Source organism: Conger conger, chromosome 12 (assembly GCF_963514075.1).
Source record: "Conger conger chromosome 12, fConCon1.1, whole genome shotgun sequence".
Taxonomy (NCBI): domain Eukaryota; kingdom Metazoa; phylum Chordata; class Actinopteri; order Anguilliformes; family Congridae; genus Conger; species Conger conger.
The window spans coordinates 26,293,469-26,311,396 of record NC_083771.1 but is presented as its reverse complement, the minus strand read 5'-3'; the positions used below and the strand labels follow the sequence as shown (position 1 = coordinate 26,311,396).

Genomic DNA, 17,928 nt, shown 5'->3' with positions numbered 1-17,928 from the left:
ACAGTTTTGCTTGCATTGTTGGTGCTTGTCGGTGTGTGTGAGACAGTAAAGCCAAATCATATGAGTCCAGAGGTGGAAAGTCCAGAGGTCAGTAAGTAAAAGTCCCTCCATATGTTTCTTCCACCCATGACCCAGATTAGTTCTACCTCCTGGCTGAAGAATGGTACTAATTAGCAATTCAATATGATTACAACAAAATACTGGACTTTTATTAACTTTCTGAATGTTTTCCTCCGGTGTAGTCCAGGTCCTAAAGTTGGTTTGTTAAAGTTCACTAGATACCTGTTTGTTTATTGATGCTTGTTTGTTTCATTATCTGGTCGATACTGAGAAAGAGGAAAGACAAGCAGCCTTGTCTTCCACCAGTCAGCACTGGGAATTCCTTGGGTGAAATTCCTGTGTGAAAGACTGGACATTGTATTCCCAGGTAGATGTTGCTTATGAGTGAGCTATATGATTCCACAGTGCCTCCGGTCTTGGCTGTCAAAGACTTTGACCTTTTCCAGTGAGTCTTTTGGCTGTTTGGCAAAGTTAATTCATGTCTTGTCTTGCTGCAGTTTTGGCTTGTTATGCCTAATCCTCAATGTATTTTTCTTTTGACTCTCGACACGTTCCGTTTGCTTGTTGTACCTCTTCGTGTCTGGATCATATTGCAGGCCAAATGTCCGGCCACCACCCAAAACACCATAATGACAGAAGTCCTTTCCTCCCAGCAAAGGATTGCCCACAGGTTGATGCTTCAAAGATTTTAAGTGTGATTTAAAATCCTAAAAGATTTTACTCCTGTAAATGTCTTTACTCCTTTAAATTATCTCTATTTACACTGCCTTATCTTTTTAATTTGTTGTTTCATTTGTTTTATTTGTCATTTGCATTGATCGACAACATATTACACTCCAACCGGGCCTCTCTGTTCACCCTCCTTTTCTCAGCTGACTGTGCCATCTCTTTAGACCCGTAGAAGCTGCCCGTCTGCCCCTGCTAAGTACACTACAAGTACACCCATCTTATCTCCAGCGTACACACGACGTATTCTACTGATCACTTGATCAATTGGGCAAGGTGTCTTATTTTATGGTTTCGCTTACTGTACAGCGTGAATGTGTTTCTTTTAGCCACAAGATGGCGCTCAAGGACATGTATCCCTTTTAGGCTTGTATGTTTTTTTTTTTTTACATGGACATCATACTGTGCGTATCGAGACAAAATCGATAGCAAAGACAATAATGCAAGCTTATTACAATAAATAACAGATGTCTGAGCAAATGTCTGAAATGTATATTCTCCATTATTACAAACGAGGCATAATCTAATTTATAAAGCTCTGTTGGTTCGTTCCAGACTGTGAGGGAGCATTTCATTGAGTATTATGCGAACGTGCTCTTTTCATACACCCAACAATTTCTGAAACCGTAGTGTCTAGCCTTCACGAATCCATTCGTGTATAACGAAGGCCATGAAAAAGAAGAGCTATGCCCCTCCCTGGACCATTTCCATTGGTTGAAAAACACGCCAATCTCATAGGACTACCTAATTGGGTTCGGTTGAGAGCGAACGTAGTAGCGCACAGATCCGAGCTGTCATTTGCGAGCGAGGTTGCCGCAAGAGCAGGCACCTGGGCAATTCAGCGGGGGACGATAGGAGGTGTATGTTACATTCCGGAGACAGTTGTGTTCACCGACGGGGAGATTTACATGGAGCGGTAAAAGCATGAAGTGTGGACCTGTAATTATGTTCGCACCTCCAGCTTTGGAATTGGTGTTGTTTTTATGCACAATTGGATTGTCCAGTGCTGCACCTCACCTGAACACCCGGGATGCGTCGTCCGACTTCAGGCACCCCCGCGCAGCCTTAGAGACTACAGGAGAACCACTCAGCGCCTCCACTACAAGCCATTTATCCGAGGACAAGTCCGCCGATGCCACAATTGCCGGGCTCACGCCGGCTCCCACAACGACTGTGGCAGGACGGACAGCCACCGCCACAATAGCGCCTACGAGTGTACCCAGCAAAACCACTGTTAGGAAAAATGAGGACGCTGTGACGGGTTTAGTCCATGCGACTTCTGCTTCGGCGTCAACAATTTCTCTGGATAAAACAACAGTTAGCCAAAGGGCGACTAATTCGCTGTCCACGAAAGACACCGCTTCACCACAAGTCCCCACTACAAAGATCAGCCAAGGTGAGTAACCCCCCTGCTTCCAGGTGTAGGCTACTCCAGCACTAAACGTACAGTAAATCCGAAAATGTAATTGACACACCACAACATTGCTGTCATGAGCTATCGACATTCCAACAGCTTGTATTCCTTTCATTAACCAAATAGGTTCCCCATTTAAACCACAGTTCACGCATGGACTAACTGATTACTGGAGCTGCGCTGCTCACATAGTGGATTTCTCAGGTATTCTGAGGAAACTACCCATTTCTGTGAATGCGCACTGCGAGTAAAACATTAAATGAATAACTTATAATACAGGTGCAGCCCTACTCCCGTTCACCATTTTAATGTAAGTTATGTTATTGCTTTACATCGGGTTTAAATCCCCTCGACACGCGTCTCTGGTTAATGTATTCACGGAGCTTGTTGAACCGTTTATGGAAGTGATGGAATGGTTAAATGAGAATTGCGCTACCCCAATACATTAATTTGACATGATTCATTTGACACGGTATATCACAATTTCATTATTCATATGAACTAAATTATATTCCCATTTTGTTTATAGCCTACCGAGCTTTAGTGGGGATTATGGCGTTTCCATTTCGTGGGATTGGTGACAAGCAAAGGCACTATTTATTTTTCTTCTGTTTACTGTTTACATATTCACCCCCATGCCTTGGAATGGCTTGTAAGATGTCGGGGACCGCGCGAGCGAGGGAGTGCCTTTTGTGTAACCCCCATAATCAGCGCGAGAATGTGACTGGGGAGGAGGGGGGGGGGTTTCCCAAGAGCGGCTCAAATGCTCGAGAGCCACTGATTCTGAAGTCACCGATCGAACGCCGCATAGCAGAGGCGTCTATGTGTATGTGCCTGGAAATACAATAGAGCTGCGTGTAGCTACTGTGTTGTCATCAGAGCAGGCGTGGTTCGATTAATAGCTAGGATTTTTGCAGGTGTGTTATGGGTTCGGATTGAATAACGATGCTGGTGCGTCGTAGGACTGATAACTGATAAGGATGTATTTGCGCAATAGATGACCCAGTGGTAGGCGACGTCAATGACTAGACGATTTCGGGACCGAGCGCAAAACAGTAGGTCGATATTGAGACCGTGTCTTGCTGCTGCGATTGAAGTACGATCTATAGTACGCTATGGTCTGATACTGCAGTTTGATAGGCCGGATTTCCAGTGCTGTTAGCGAGATTACACACAGAAACACGAAAGAGGTATCCTTTCCATGTATTACAGTGGATGAAATCAAATTATCATTACAACGTGTAATTACTATTTATTCAGTGTGTTGCAGTATAACTGAATATGTTATATTGTGAACAAAACCGCAAACAACTGGAACTGTTTTCTGAAAGACAGTGTAATCTTTAAAAATATATATTGTTTTTCACTGGACTAAAGTGTTCATATTAAATATGCTGTTTTATACTGCTTTGGCCCTGTCTTGACTAGGTCTCACTTGTAAAATAGGTTTTAATCTCAATGTGACTTCCTAGTCAAATAAATGTTTAAAAATAATGAAATAAAAATATGCTTTCCCTGGTCTGAACATGAATTTCTGGGTTTTATGCCGTGATTACAACTGTAGCCACAATATTTTCTGGTGTTAATAAACAAAATGACAGAGCAGGTGTTCCTGCCTACCTGCTGGTGACCTTTGGGTTATTATGAAAATGGCTGTCTTCCCCCTTGTGATGCAACATCGGTCTGGAGAGGAAAATTCAGCAGGAAATGTGTTTTTGTACTGCCTGACAACAACCTGACAGCTTATAGACCTCACTCGCTTCATCATTCGCAGCATCCTTTCTCTGTTGCTCCCGGATCTTCTCTTCCCTCTTCGTTGCATCCGTCTTTCTGCTCCCGTCTGTACTGCAGTCTCCGCCGAGTGACTAATGTTCCGGCCTCCTGCTCCAGCTCAGACCGAGCAATCTAACGTGAGGTTTTGTTACACAATCCCCCGCAGCTAAATTTACGGTGCCGGGATCCACGTTGCGGTCATGTGACACAAGACGTCACCTGTGAAGACGCTATGTGAACCGTAGCCGTTGGCTTGCCAATTTAATTCATATTCAAATCGGTTCTAACGGCGGCAAGGAGAGAATGCGTTTGCGTCAGCCGGGCGGGTACTCCTTGTGCACACAAATGGATGTTATCCTGATAAAGAAAACATTTACCCGCCCTCCTGTAGCGTGTAAACACAGACGCATTGTCTCGCAAATGCTCTTCCATACCTTCCTCCTTTGCTCAACCCAAAATCCCTGTGCTATTCACTTGCTTTACACTCTTTCACACTTTGTGACTGTTCTAGCAACACATTTCTCTCTCTGAGCAACACATTTCTCTCTGTTCCCCCCCTCTCTCTCCTCCCTCCATCCCTCTCTCAGGCAATCAATACTGTCAGGTTGACTGAATGATTGATCCCTCAATCTTGATCTGTGGCTCTGTCGGGCAAACACCTTCTCAGTCAAGATATACATCTCATAGTCAAGCCATTTCTCTTTCTTTCTTTGTCTCACTCTTCTCTCCACTCTTTCTTCTCTCAGGGAACACACTGCTCCTTTCCTCCAGTGTGATACTGAATCTGAGGTGTGTAGTTATGTTCAGTGCAGTTTAGTGTGTGTGCTGCTCATAAATGCTCTTATTCTATAGCGGCCTACAGATATTTCATCTGTTTCATGGCTGTACTTAGACCCAGTCTACACCCACACACAGCACAGGCAGTAAAACAGCAATGCCAAGCAGTACATACGCACATGCACTCAGACACTCATACCAATGCACACACAAAAAAACAACAACGAACACACACATTAGGATATTGGCTGCAAGCCATATTCACACACTGAATCGCATACACACATGCACTCGCATAAACACAAACATATATAGACCTGAACACATTCGAAGACACATGCATGGTTTAAAGTTAGGGCGGCCTGTAGCGTAGTGGTTAAGGTCCATGACTGGGAACTGCAAGGTCAGTGGTTTGTATCCTGGTGTAGCCACAATAAGGCCCTTAACCCTGCATTGCTCCAGAGGAGGATTGTCTCCTGCTTAGTCTAAGCAACTGTATGTCGCTCTGGTAAGAGCATCTGCCAAAATGCCATTTATCTAATGTAAAATTAATATCTCCATTGTGCAGACCATAATAAATTATATAAAACAGTTTAGCCATTTTTAATGCATTTTAATGAAACAAGCTGTTGGTGCTTCCCAAATATTCCTGCAATATGCCAATTTTGTACATCAATTTCCGAAAAAATAAGGTGTGTGTGTGTGTGTGAGAATGACCAACTGTACTGTTTTATCAAGCCTGGCTTACTTAATCCTATCATATGACTCAAAACACATCACAGGAAATTGCTAGCTTTGGGCTTTGCCATTTGAAAACATTGGATGACCTGCAGTAGTAAGTTACATTGAATTACTTCCTGTGGAGAAATGTCACACTTCCTCTGTGTTCTGTTTTGATTTATATCATCATAATATTTAAAAAAATAGAAAGTGGCATGATCATGGTTGGGTCACATTGGCCAACATTCAGGTAACTGCACAGTTAACATCAGCTAATAACCAAAAGCACTGGTCAAACGATGCAATATTGATCTAGATCTGTTAATTTATTCTGGCTTTTGTTTTTTGCTGCGTTTAGTATTCAGTGGTTGTACCATTTTGGCGTATCAGCTTGGCTTATCAAGACTGTGTCTACAACTCATTATGAGCAGGAAAATAAATGAATTGTCTGTCTTTGCACAAAAAAACCCTCACATCCACAATTTATCTTTTAATTTATCATCTTCTCTTACTTACTGTTTCACAGATTTACATTCTGCTGTGTTGGTTTCTTTCTTCAGTCTCTTTAATGACTTGCAGCCATTTTGTGTGTCTGGGTTGTTGATACAATGTATGGTACGGTCAGCTGGGACCTGCATGGACTTTGCTTTTGTCATTAAACCAGTCTATTAGTATGTCTGTCAGAACTAAAGTTATTTCCCATAAAACGAACCATTCATCCATTATCTTAACCCACTTATCCTGAACAGGGTCACAGGGGGGCTGGCGCCTATCCCAGCATACATTGGGCAAAGGGCAGGAATACACCCTGGACAGGTTGCCAGTCCATCGCAGGGCACACACACCATTCACTCACACTCATACCCATACCCATACCCATACCCATACCCATGGGCAATTTAGACTCTCCAGTCGCCTCGGCCGACCGGGATTCAAACCCAGGACCTCCTTGCTGTGAGGCGACAGTGGTACCCACTGCACCATCCGTGCCGCCCTAAAGGGAACCATATATTTCCTGCAATGAGAGGAAGGCATAACTCATCCAGCGGTGTGAGTGCAGAATCATCATTCTCAGCCATGGTTGTTTCCCTCTCGTGTGCGCAGTTCTATGATTAAAGGAAATTAATCAAAGATGGCTGACAGAAATTCTAATGCTCACTTCAGCCTACTCTGGGAAATTGGGGAAGGACAATCCATTCATGGGTGGCACGGATGGTGCAGTGGGTAGCACTGCTGCCTCACAGCAAGGAGGTCCTGGGTTCGAATCCCCATCGGCTGGGGCCTCTCTTCCTCATGTTCTCCCCTTGTCTGCGTGGGTTTCCTCCGGGTACTCCGGTTTCCGCCCACAGTCCAAAGACATGCAGGTTAGGCTGATTGGAGAGTCTAAATTGCCTGTGGGTATGAGTGTGTGTGTGAGTGAATGGTGTGTGTGCCCTGCAAATTCATATTTCTATGGAAGCTCTTGACCTGGGTTTCTTCCAGGTTGTAGGACAGGACTGGCACTCTGTTGAAGCCCTGTTCATAGAGGACACTTGACAGATGGTCTGTTTGGTGGGGGGGGAAATACAACCCTCCATTCTCAATCCAGACACCCCAGTGCAGCCTCTTCTGTCAATTCACAAGAGCGTAGACAATCATGTGCTCTCTTCCCAAATGTGTGTTGTGAACCCACTGCTTCTTATCACCCTTCTTATCCAATAGTGAAGCTTGCATTGGCACCGAGTTAGAGTACACTAACTCATGTGTAGCTTCATGACTGCCCGGGCCTGATTGGCCAGAAGGGGTCTCTGGACATAGTATCGACATAGTCCCTCCCTCTCCAGACAATGGCTTGGATATGCGTGTGGTGCCATGTGAGACTCCACCGCACATGTTAGAGGATTCGAGACACGGTGGGGGCAGCCCAAAAAAATGAGAATTTCAAAATGGAGGTATTGCATGTAGAGCCACCCATCTCCATGGGTCTTTCCACCATTCCTCTTTGAGAATTCACACTATAATACAGTATTAGACTTTGACCTAATCTGTTCTCATAACATTTATTTGGTGTGAACTTGTTTCATGCAGGGTTTTCACACTTTACTTCCTCTTTGGTGATATCAGGAAGCTCACATCTTTCTCACAGAGTTGCCAATGTGGAGAATAACGTGCCAGGTCATGTAACAGAGGCAAAGACCATTGGTGGTTTTCAAGTCCAGGCTCCTGCACATTGTGATAGATAATGTCTGGGTCACCTATGGTCTTGCAGGGCCATGTTCTGCCAGCAATTTGTTGTTAGGCAGTTATTTGATCAATTAAAGTAAACATACAGGTTACTTACAACACCTGGTCTGAATGAATAGCTTTTCTTGAGATGAAAACATAAACCAGCATACCCTGTGGCCCTCCAGAACCAGGGCTTCTTGCTTTACTGCAGGTAAAACATTTTTTACAATGATGGCATTTGGCAAACGCTCTTATCCAGATGTGACTTAGAGTTTACTAAGCAGGAGACAGTCCTCCCCTGGAACATGCAGGGTTAAGGGCTTTGCTCAAGGGCCCAATGGCTGTGTGGATCTTATTGTGGCTACACTGGGATCGAATCTGCAACCTTGCAGGTCCCAGTCATGGACCTTAACCACTACGCTACAGACCAGCCCCTAAATGATGAGCCAAGATAGGCTGAAAGGCTGGTTCCCCTCGTCAACAAACCCTATGTTCTCGTCCTTATTATCTAACCACATATTATTCACAAAATGAAAGCAGTCAAATGAGCTTAATGAGGTTTAAGGGCTGTGTGTCCACTTCGGGTTTCCTTCCTGTGTGTGATGTCCAATTCCCACGAGATGTACCTGTCGTAATTGCGGAGGGAGACTGGGTAGTCCGTGTCTCATTAGGCAGGAATCTCAGACTAGAGTCCTGGGAGGGGGGTACACTGTGAAATCGGCTCCAAGTCAATGCATTTTGACAGAGCACATCTGGATCCACATGAACTCTTTCATTCCTAAATTAACCCTGCTAATTTTACTGCGCAGATTCTTGTGGTTTTCAATGAGCAAATTTAGATTGAGGAAACAAGGGGCGTGTACTCTTTAGCCAACCAAGTGCTTAAATTATTTTGCAAAGTGCTAAAACGTTCCACAAACCAATGTTTTTTTGTTTTGAGGCTGCCTGTTTTGAGTACTGATTCCTTAGAACTGGACGGAGCACTTTTCCATTACTGTCTTGCTTGGAGCAATCTGTGCCTGGCCAGACCTTCTTCTGTGAGTCACAGACAAGTCAAACTGAAAGTGTCTGAATTCTTGGAAACCCCTCCTCCCCACCACAAAAACAAGGGTTTTCTATAGATTTACAATGATCTACATCTGCTTCACTGTGAGTGGGAGAGAAGAACATGTGGAAATCTGGTTGGCTAATACTGCCCTAAGCAATTATGTCTGGAGTTAGAAAATCTGTCTGTTTAGTTGCGTAGTTTTGGACTTTTTGTTGTACTATTATTTGCATTTGTTTTTTGCTCACAACCATTTTGTGTTCGCTGATAATATATTCAAACTCAAACCATTCTCTCATCTCTCTCTTTGAGATTGAACCCAATCTGAAATATGGGGTGGTGCCCTCAAACCAGTGCAGGGCAGCCTGGGGGAAATACACCCCTCCATAAACATACTCTTGGCCCGTTTTATCGCTGATAAAAATTCTGTATATTATTTAAATTCATCCAAAAATTCTGATTACGTCCAAATCTGCATCCCTCCCACTGGTGACAGAATTATGAGTGAAATCTGTGTAGATTTTAAGAAGGCATCTACATTTTAATACAGATGTACACTATGTCATATTTGTCCTCTGCTTTATAAAGCGTACATGGAAAATGTTTGGGCCGTGAGCTCCATTATTAAAAAAATAATCTTGCTCCCCGGAAGAAACAATTGAAGAACCCCACCCTGCCCGGTGGGTTATCACAGTTTCCACGGTGACCCTTCGCAGCCATAGAAACGTGCTGCGCTGTTCTACAGCAGCCAGGACCGATGTCCTGAAACGCAAGCAAAGAGGAAAACATGCTGTTCTTGGCTCAGAGAGGAAACACGATCACCCAGTTTCCTAAGAAGTTACCCTCCACTGGGAAACCAGGGCAACACAACCCTGATGATGTCATTAGAACAAATAAAAAACAAACACCAAAGGAAATCTCAACACCTCTATATCCCTTTATAAAAGGCATTTTGAAAAAGTGCTGTGTGTTTTTTATTTAGTGTATTTGAAAGGACATTGTTTTTTTTGTTTTTTTTTGGTAGCAGTCAGGTAATTTGTTAGTGGAAAAATAACTTTAAATATTTTAGTAGTCCAGTGATTACATGCTATTTGCTTTCTGTCAATGTAGCCATGACGGTAGTTTCTACTTATTAGCCTGTAGTCTTCTCATAATGTTTTTTAGCATTGCTTTTGCAAATAATGTGCAGAGCTGGCCATCACAGGACCCCTGTCACCATTAAAACCTCTGGCCTATTTCTCTTGTGAGGGTCTATGTGAAATCTTGGTTGTAGATGGCAGTGTACATAAGTAAAGACTTATTTAATTAGTTAGTGTTGGGAAACAGGTAGTGTCTGTCTAAAGTGAAAGGTTTCTACCAGAAACTTTGCCACACATGTATTCAGACATTGTGCCCAAATTTGGGTTAACTGCACTCAATTGTCAGTGTGTCAGGACATGTCTGGAGCCTCAGGTGTGGGGCTGCAGATGGAGACCCTGTATGTGCAGATTTTGGGTGGGAAATTGGGAACTAGAGTAGAAATGGCCTCAGGCACCCTGGGGCTGTCTTCACCAGTGGACTCCTCAATACTTCCTTTTTTTAGAATGTTTTCCCAGAAGAGCAATACGTGATGAGAACACAGCACTCTGTTCTATGGGTAGGGACTGATGGTTATCTCCGATATTCTGTAAACAGCCTACCATCCTAACGTTCTCTGTTGTTTTGTGTTTTTGAGGGAAAGCATGACAGTACTGCGATGTTGGCCTCGCTTTCATCAATGACTTTTAAGGGATGCTGTTTGCTGTTGTTGTTGTTGTTGTTGTGTGTGGTGGATTTATCTGAGTGCTCCACACTTTCTGTTTTTACTTTGCTGTGCTTCAGTGGATGGTACCACTGGTGCTGGAACAGGGGGAGCCAGGGTGCCATCGGCCCCTCACTTTTACCTTCTCTGTGTCCCCGCTAGTTCCTAAAGCTGGGGCACTTACGCTAAAGAGACCGTATTCCTATCCACCCATGACACTACATTACGTTACAGGCATTTGGCAGACGCTCTTGTCCAGAGTGACATACAGTTGATAAGACTAAGCAGGATGGAGCAATGCAGGGTTAAGGGCCTTGCTCAAGGGCCCAACGGATGTTCGGATCTTATTGTGGCTACACCAGGGATCGAACCACCGACCTTGCGGGTCCCCGTCATGTAGCTTAACCACTACGCTACAGGCCGCCCTCTCTAGAAAATAAAGTATGCAAACATAAAAAGGAAGAGTCTTGTTTTCGTCAAATCTAAGTGTCCATCGTCACATAAATTGAATGCATACAATTTGCATTGCAACCATATGCTTCTGCAAACGTCAAAAGGACCAGATCATAAGAAAGGTGAATAAACCAAAGCTACCGAAAAAATATCGCTTCCGACTAAATCAGGTCAGAATGAGTAGGCTGCCTGGTTTATTTCACAAGATGACAAGTAAAAATTCTCTCAGTGGTGCCCAAGACGCCTGAAAGAACGTAATCTAAAGCAAATACCCCAAAATAAAGTAATTACTCCGACTAGAGCCTAAGATCCTGGTGGCCGTGCCGTGTACCAGTGTGTTTACTTGCAGGCCGTGATGAACATGGGGCTCATTCCAAACGCTTATTTTTCCAACCCCTTTATAAATGTTCCTTCTCGGTGCTAGAAGCAGAAGTTAGGAAACTCCCAATCTTTCCTTTGAGCAAGAAAACATCAGCGCATCCTTTGCAGAAGTATTTTTTCAGAAAGCCTGATGTGTAAATGATCGACCTGTGGATCTACCTTTCCCCATCTGCCGCACATCTGCCCGTCTGCCGGTATGTAACTGACGTGGCTTCCAACTGACGTCTGAAGGAGCAAGGGCGTTCCATCTATCTAATTCACATTCTCAACTTCTTTGTCTTTATTCCTTTTCTTTCATCTTTTCCTACCCTCTCCCAATGGGCGGAGCTAGGGGCAAGAAAAGGAGAAAAGAAAAGGAAAAAGAGGGAGAAAAGGGGGATTGGAATGAGCTTGTGAGCAGGTGAATAGAGCTGTTTGGCTTGCAGGTGGTGTGGTGATTAATGCAGTGCATTATGGGCCGGACGGGTTGTGGGGTTGTGGGGTTGTGTGAAGCGAGGTCGTTATGTCTTGAGCCGCAGCACTTCAGTGTTGATTCCCTGCTACTGCTCCACAAATGGGCCACGGATGGAGGGACTGAGTTTTAGTGTTTGCATGATTGAGTGTATGTCAGTGAATGTGTGTGTGTTTGTGTGTCTGTGTGTCTGTGTGTGTATGTGTATGTGTATGTGTATGTGTGTGTGTGTGTGCGTGTGTGTGTGCACGCATATGTTTCCAACTTGAATTAATCGTAAAGGTGGATGATGGACATGTCCTTTCATAACTCCTGGATACGGAGGTGATATACCCCCTCTAACCTAAACCAGGTGTCTCGGAGAACAAAGGACTGTGAACACACGCACACACACACACACACAATTAATCAAACACACATAAGCATGTACTAAGAAGCACACACATAACACACATGTTCACCCACACCCTCAGATGCATGTTTTTGACGTGTGCTGTGAAAGAGTGTCCTGAAAATGTGTGTGTCCGTTTTGCACACCTCTCTCCTGATGTTGTTTAGGGTGGAGAGAAGAGAAGCACTGCTTCACAGGTTAGCAGATGCTGCAGTTAATCCTCATTACTCCACTTCTATTGGACCATGACTGAAAAAAAGCAGGAGGAAATGACAAACTTTGTTTTTTTTTGCAACGCACTTTGCACTGTTGGTGCAGTGGGTAGCACTGCCGCCTCACAGCAAGGAGGTCCTGGGATTGAATCCCGGTCGGCCGGGGCCTCTCTGTGTGGAGTTTGCATGTTCTCCCCGTGTTCATGTGGGTTTCCTCCGGGTACTCCGTTTTCCTCCCACAGTCCAAAGACTGAAGGTTAGGCTGATTGGAGAGTCTAAATTGCTGTGTACTGTGTATTGTGTACTGTGTACTGTGTACTTCAGTAGCATTGAGCCGGGGTGTCTGCATACCAGACAAGTTGTATTTATTCAGTGAAATAAGAGTTTCATACACTCTCAGAAATAAACGTATGAAAAGTGCCTAAAACAGTACAAATGCTTGGACATACTTAAATTGTACCCCTAGCCAGCAATATATAATTCATTTGTACCTTTTTTTTGCTTGGAAAACATACTAATTTGTACCAAAACGAGAACCTTACTGTACTTTCAAGGTACATTTGGGACATTTGATCCTTGAAGAACAAAAATGTATCTCCACTGCCACTTTATTTCTGATTTATTTCTCGTGCTGCAGGGCACTAGCTACAGTATACACCACCCTGAAATGACAGTGTTTACTCAGTGTTATTTTAACTCTCACAGAGTTTGTATAAGTCAGAGTACATGTGTTCATAAACTATCAGTTCGTTTGGCATTGATCATTTTCATATATAGTCCCGTGTATGAGTGCATGTTTAGAATGGGATGCTGTTATCATAAGGAAGTGGCAAATTAAGTAACCATTTTACAATTAAACATGTTGCTTCTTGTTGCTACAGAACCTGCAGTTGGCACGAGTTGTTCAGGATGCTTTATTGTTAAAGAAGGTGCGTCTGGCTTAGCGTTTTCTCTCTGCCCTTTTTCTAATCTTTTTTCTCGAGTCTTCAAGCATTCTCGCTCAAACTTGAACTGTGACAACGGCTGACTCAATAGACTGACTCATTTAGAGACAGTGGCAGAGAGCGAACGTTGATTTAAAAAAATAAAATGTTGACAGAAAAGATAAAATCTACTCTCTGAAGAGGCTTGCGGTCCTGCTGGTGGTCACATCATTAACACTGGCCTGCGGAAATGTCGCCATTGGAAAACCCCTGTCCCCTGTCCTCTGCTTAGTCTGATCAACTGTAAGTCACTTTGGATAAAAGTGTCAGCTCAATAACAATGTATTTATTAAACCCAATGTTTCTGCAATTTATCAATGTGTTTTATGCTACAAAATTTGTGAGTGCATTGATCTTGGGCCCAGCTCCCAGCTGTTTTTGGCAGGTTCCTGTATTTCAGTTGAAATGGGGAAACGCATGAGGGCGTGATAACATGGGTCACGGATGGGAAGAGTGGGGGATGGTGAAAAGGGAGGGAGAAAGAGAGAAAACGAAGAAGCAGAGATAATAATGAGGCAGAGGGTGAAGTGAGAGTGAAGGAGCTTTCCTCCCACGGTGCGTGTGGAGAAATGAAGTGACAAAAATACCAGATTTTACAGTTTATTTATTCATTTTATTTAATCAGTGAGACACTGACTAAGGTTATTTTAAATGCTAAGGTTTTTGCACCCTTCCCTTTGACGCAGCAAAATCAACTGAAAGACTATTTTGAACTAGTCGAATACATATTGTCCCATACATATTGGCGTCTTATTTGAGTGGTAACCCTTATTTGTTACCCCTCTTCGAGTGGATTTAACACTAAGACTGTTTGACTGTGCGTCTAATAACTGATGGAGAAATAAATGTCAATGGTGGAATGGAGACCAGCAGCTGTGGCTTGGTGTCCAGTGTGTGTGAAAGAAACCATTACATGAATGTCATTTGGCTTATCCAAAGCAACTTGCCGTTGATATTAGACTAAGCAGGAGACAATCCTCCCCTAGAGCAATGCAGGGTTAAGGGCCTTGCTCAAGGGCCCAACAGCTGTGCAGATCTTATTGTGGCTACACCGGGTATCGAACCGCCGACCTCGCGGGTCCCAGTCATGTGCCTTAAGCACTACGCTACAGGCCGCCCTACTGTCACTGCGCATTCCCGATATTTATATGACCAGAAAAAAAACAACATTTGCACCAGTACGTAGAAAAATGAAGATCAATGAACAGTTATCTGCAATCTAGTAGGAAGGTGTTGCATGTGGTGCTTAGCCTAACCTCAGTGCCTCTCTGGGGGGTGGGGGTCCTGGGCCTGTGTCAAATTCAGGGAATGATTACGCTCACATAATTGATAATCCGCTTATTACAGTCCCAAAGCACAACGGGACAAAGTCCTCAACACAATGCTGACAACAAAAATACACAGATTGAATGTTGGTGTTCCCTCAGAATCAGCAGTGACACTAGAAGAAAATCCAGCAAATGCAATTGCTGTGAGGCGGCAGTGCTACCCACTGCAACATCCATGCCGCCTGTGTCATTTTCATGACATACATCATCCAGTAAATGACACGCTTTATATAACGTTGTGTGTATCACATATAGGTAGGTATAATTATCAGGTGATCTGTGTAGGAATTACAGCCCTTTTTATGTATGTAGTCCCCCCCAGTTTAATCGACTGTTTTTTGTATAGTAAGAGGATATAGCATCAGCGATATTGTAGCATATGGGCTTTGATGGCACTGTCCCGCAGTGGGGGACTGTGAGCAGGCTTGGGTTGTGTGGTCATGAAGAGGTACGTCACTTTGATTTACAGGAGCCGGGCTTGCTTTTCAGGAGGAGAATTAAAAGGCAAACGATAAATTGCAGTCTGGCGCTGTCTCTCTGCAGGTGAAACGAAAAGTTGGAGGCGATTTATTTGACTTTCGGTTTTGATTTGCGATCCCTGGAGTGGTTTCGGTTTCTGTACTAACCGCTGTGAGCGGGGATGCGGGGCGGGGGGGCTGTGCTGTAGCTTATCGAGCCCAGCGGCACGTGCCCCGAGCTCGTAATCAATACTCCGCAGGCTGGGAACTCGCAGGCCAGACTGCCAACCATCTAATCCAAACCCCAGGGTGTGTTTGCATATCTGTATGCGTCCGTGCGGTGAGCTGTAGGGGAGACTGACTCTGTGAGGTAACTCAGTAAGAGTCAGTTTAAATGCCATTTATATAGCCCCTTTATCCAAAGCTCTGTTCAATCGATGCCTTCTATTCACACACACCAACAGCGATTGGCTGCCGTGCAAGGCACCAACCAGCTCGTCAGGAGCATTTGGGGGTTAGGTGTCTTGCTCAGGGACACGTGGACACACCCAGGGCGGGAATCGAGTGCTTGGGTGTTATGGGCTGGTTCCCAGGACACTGCGCCTCAGGGCGTTTGACGGTCAGGACACACAGAGGCTTGCAACCCACCTACAGAACCCCGGGAACCCGCCATAGCCAACAGTCTACGGCTGATACACGCAGGTGACTCAAAAAACACCCCCGCGTTCCTCTTCACATTTACCTGCTGCAGGGCACAAACAAGGCTGTATTGTAAACACGCTGGTATACATGTGAAACCTGGCCATTTGCCCCCCCATCCCCCAATTCCACCTTATCCAGGTGCATTCAGAAGCCCTTCCCTGCCTGGTGCCTGTCCAGATCTGCCCTCTGCCCTCTGGGGTAATCCTTTGCATCAGGAGACACCAGCCAGACCTTTGAGTTAACCTTTAGAAACATAGAAACATGGTGGGGAAGGAGGCTGATTCTGGAATACAGAATGTGGCCATCACCATCTGCACCTAAAAAGATGTGGCTGGCTACTGTGTGTGTGTGTGTGTGTGTGTGTGTGTGTGTGTGTGTGGCCTGCAAGCATGAATGTCTTTCTGTGTGTGAGTAAATGTGTATGTGCTTGTGCGTGTGAATGCCTTTCTGTGTGTGACTGAATGTGTGTATTTATGTGTGAACTGTGTATGTATGGCCATCTGTCTGTGAGTGAATCTTTGTGTGTATTTGTGTGAACGTGTGTGTGCCTGTCTGCTGGCCTGTTTGAATTCATCTGTGAATGTGTGTGAATGAGTGCCTGTGTGGGACTGAGTCTGTGTTTGAAGGATTCATAGTACCCTCCTTTCCTCCCCCAACCCTGGCAGCCTTTAAACAGGGCAGCTTTAGTTAACTCGGATCGGAAAAAAAACGCTGTAAAATAATTTTAAACAATCACTATTTTTCAATGCGCTCTTTCAAAAGTCTTTTAATGGTACTTGGCAGAAACATGTTTTCTTCAAACATACAATACCTACATTATTCCACTAAGTATATGAATACAATTTTACAGCTTGCAGACTAATGGGTTAAATAAAAATTAACATCAGTGTTGCTAATGGCTTGCAGCAGCTCAGCCCTCAAGCCTTCAAAGAAAGTCAGTGGAGTTGAGTAGCACAGCAGGCACTGTGGCCCTCCAGGTCCATGGTAGAGTACCCAACAGGCACTGCTACAATCCAGGTCCAAGTTTGAGTAGCCTAGCAGGCAATGAGGCCCTCCAGGCCTAAGGTTGAGTAGCCTAGCAGGTACTGTGGCCCTCCAAGTCCAGGGTTGAGTAGCACAGCAGGCAATGTGGCCCCCCAGGTCCCGGGTTGAGTAGCCTAGCAGGCACTGCTACACTCCAGGTCCAGGGTTGAGTAGCCTAGCAAGTACTGTGGCCCCCCAGGTCCAGGGTTGAGTAGCCTAGCAGGTACTGTGGCCCTCCAGGTCCAAGGTTGAGTAGCCTAGCAGGTACTGTGGCCCTCCAAGTCCACAGTTGAGTAGCCTAGCAGGTACTGTGGCCCTCCAGGTCCAAGGTTGAGTAGCCTAGCAGGTACTGTGGTCCTCCAGGTCCAGGGTTGAGTAGCCTAGCAGGCACTGTGGCCCTCCAAGTCCAGGGTTGAGTAGCCTAGCAGGCACTGTGGTACTCCAGGTCCAGGGGTGAGTGCCCAAAGTTGCCTTTGTTTACCAATCAGCCTGCTCTCTATGAGATGGTAACTTGAAGCATTCTCACACCTGCAGGGCCTAGAGTGACAGGTGATGAGTCCGCTATTGTTACTCGCGCTCCAACAAAGGTCTGCTCAACCGAAGCATCAGCAGCTGTCAGTCCCAAAAAATAATAAAACCTCACTTGGTGATTCATGTGAGAGGCTGTTTATCCCTCCTGCAGCTCCGTAGCTGCTTGCTTCAGCATACTTGGCACATTCTGGTTACATCACAGATTATATACACTAACCAGATCCCCAGTCATATTTGCTTCTTAATGGCAGAAGATTCTAGCTGGTAACTGGTTTCTGGTGCTCTGGTGCAAACGGTTAGACAGTTTGGGGTAGTAACAGACTACATATAATCTGGGCTATGTAATCATCTTTAAAAAAAAATGAAGTACTTGTATTCACAGTAGGGTATATTTGTAATTACTTTTACTTTTGTGTATTCTATTGTTTTTTAATTTGGTGGCGGGTGGCCCAACCAGTTATTAGGTTTAGGGGGCAATCACTTTTTCACACAGGGCCATGTAGGTTTGGATTTTT

At 44.6% G+C, this 17,928-nt stretch overlaps 1 protein-coding gene across 2 annotated transcripts in view; it reads left to right on the top strand.

Moving 5' to 3' along the window:
• Positions 1–1,677: 1,677 nt before the first annotated feature.
• LOC133141684 (multiple epidermal growth factor-like domains protein 9) overlaps positions 1,678–17,928 on the top strand; it is a 64,064-nt gene continuing 47,813 nt past the window's right edge. For both annotated transcript variants that reach the window (XM_061262297.1, XM_061262296.1), the window contains exon 1: positions 1,678–2,182. In XM_061262297.1, the coding sequence (XP_061118281.1) occupies positions 1,711–2,182 (472 nt within the window). In that variant the 5' untranslated portion in view covers positions 1,678–1,710. The remainder of the gene's footprint in view (positions 2,183–17,928) is intronic.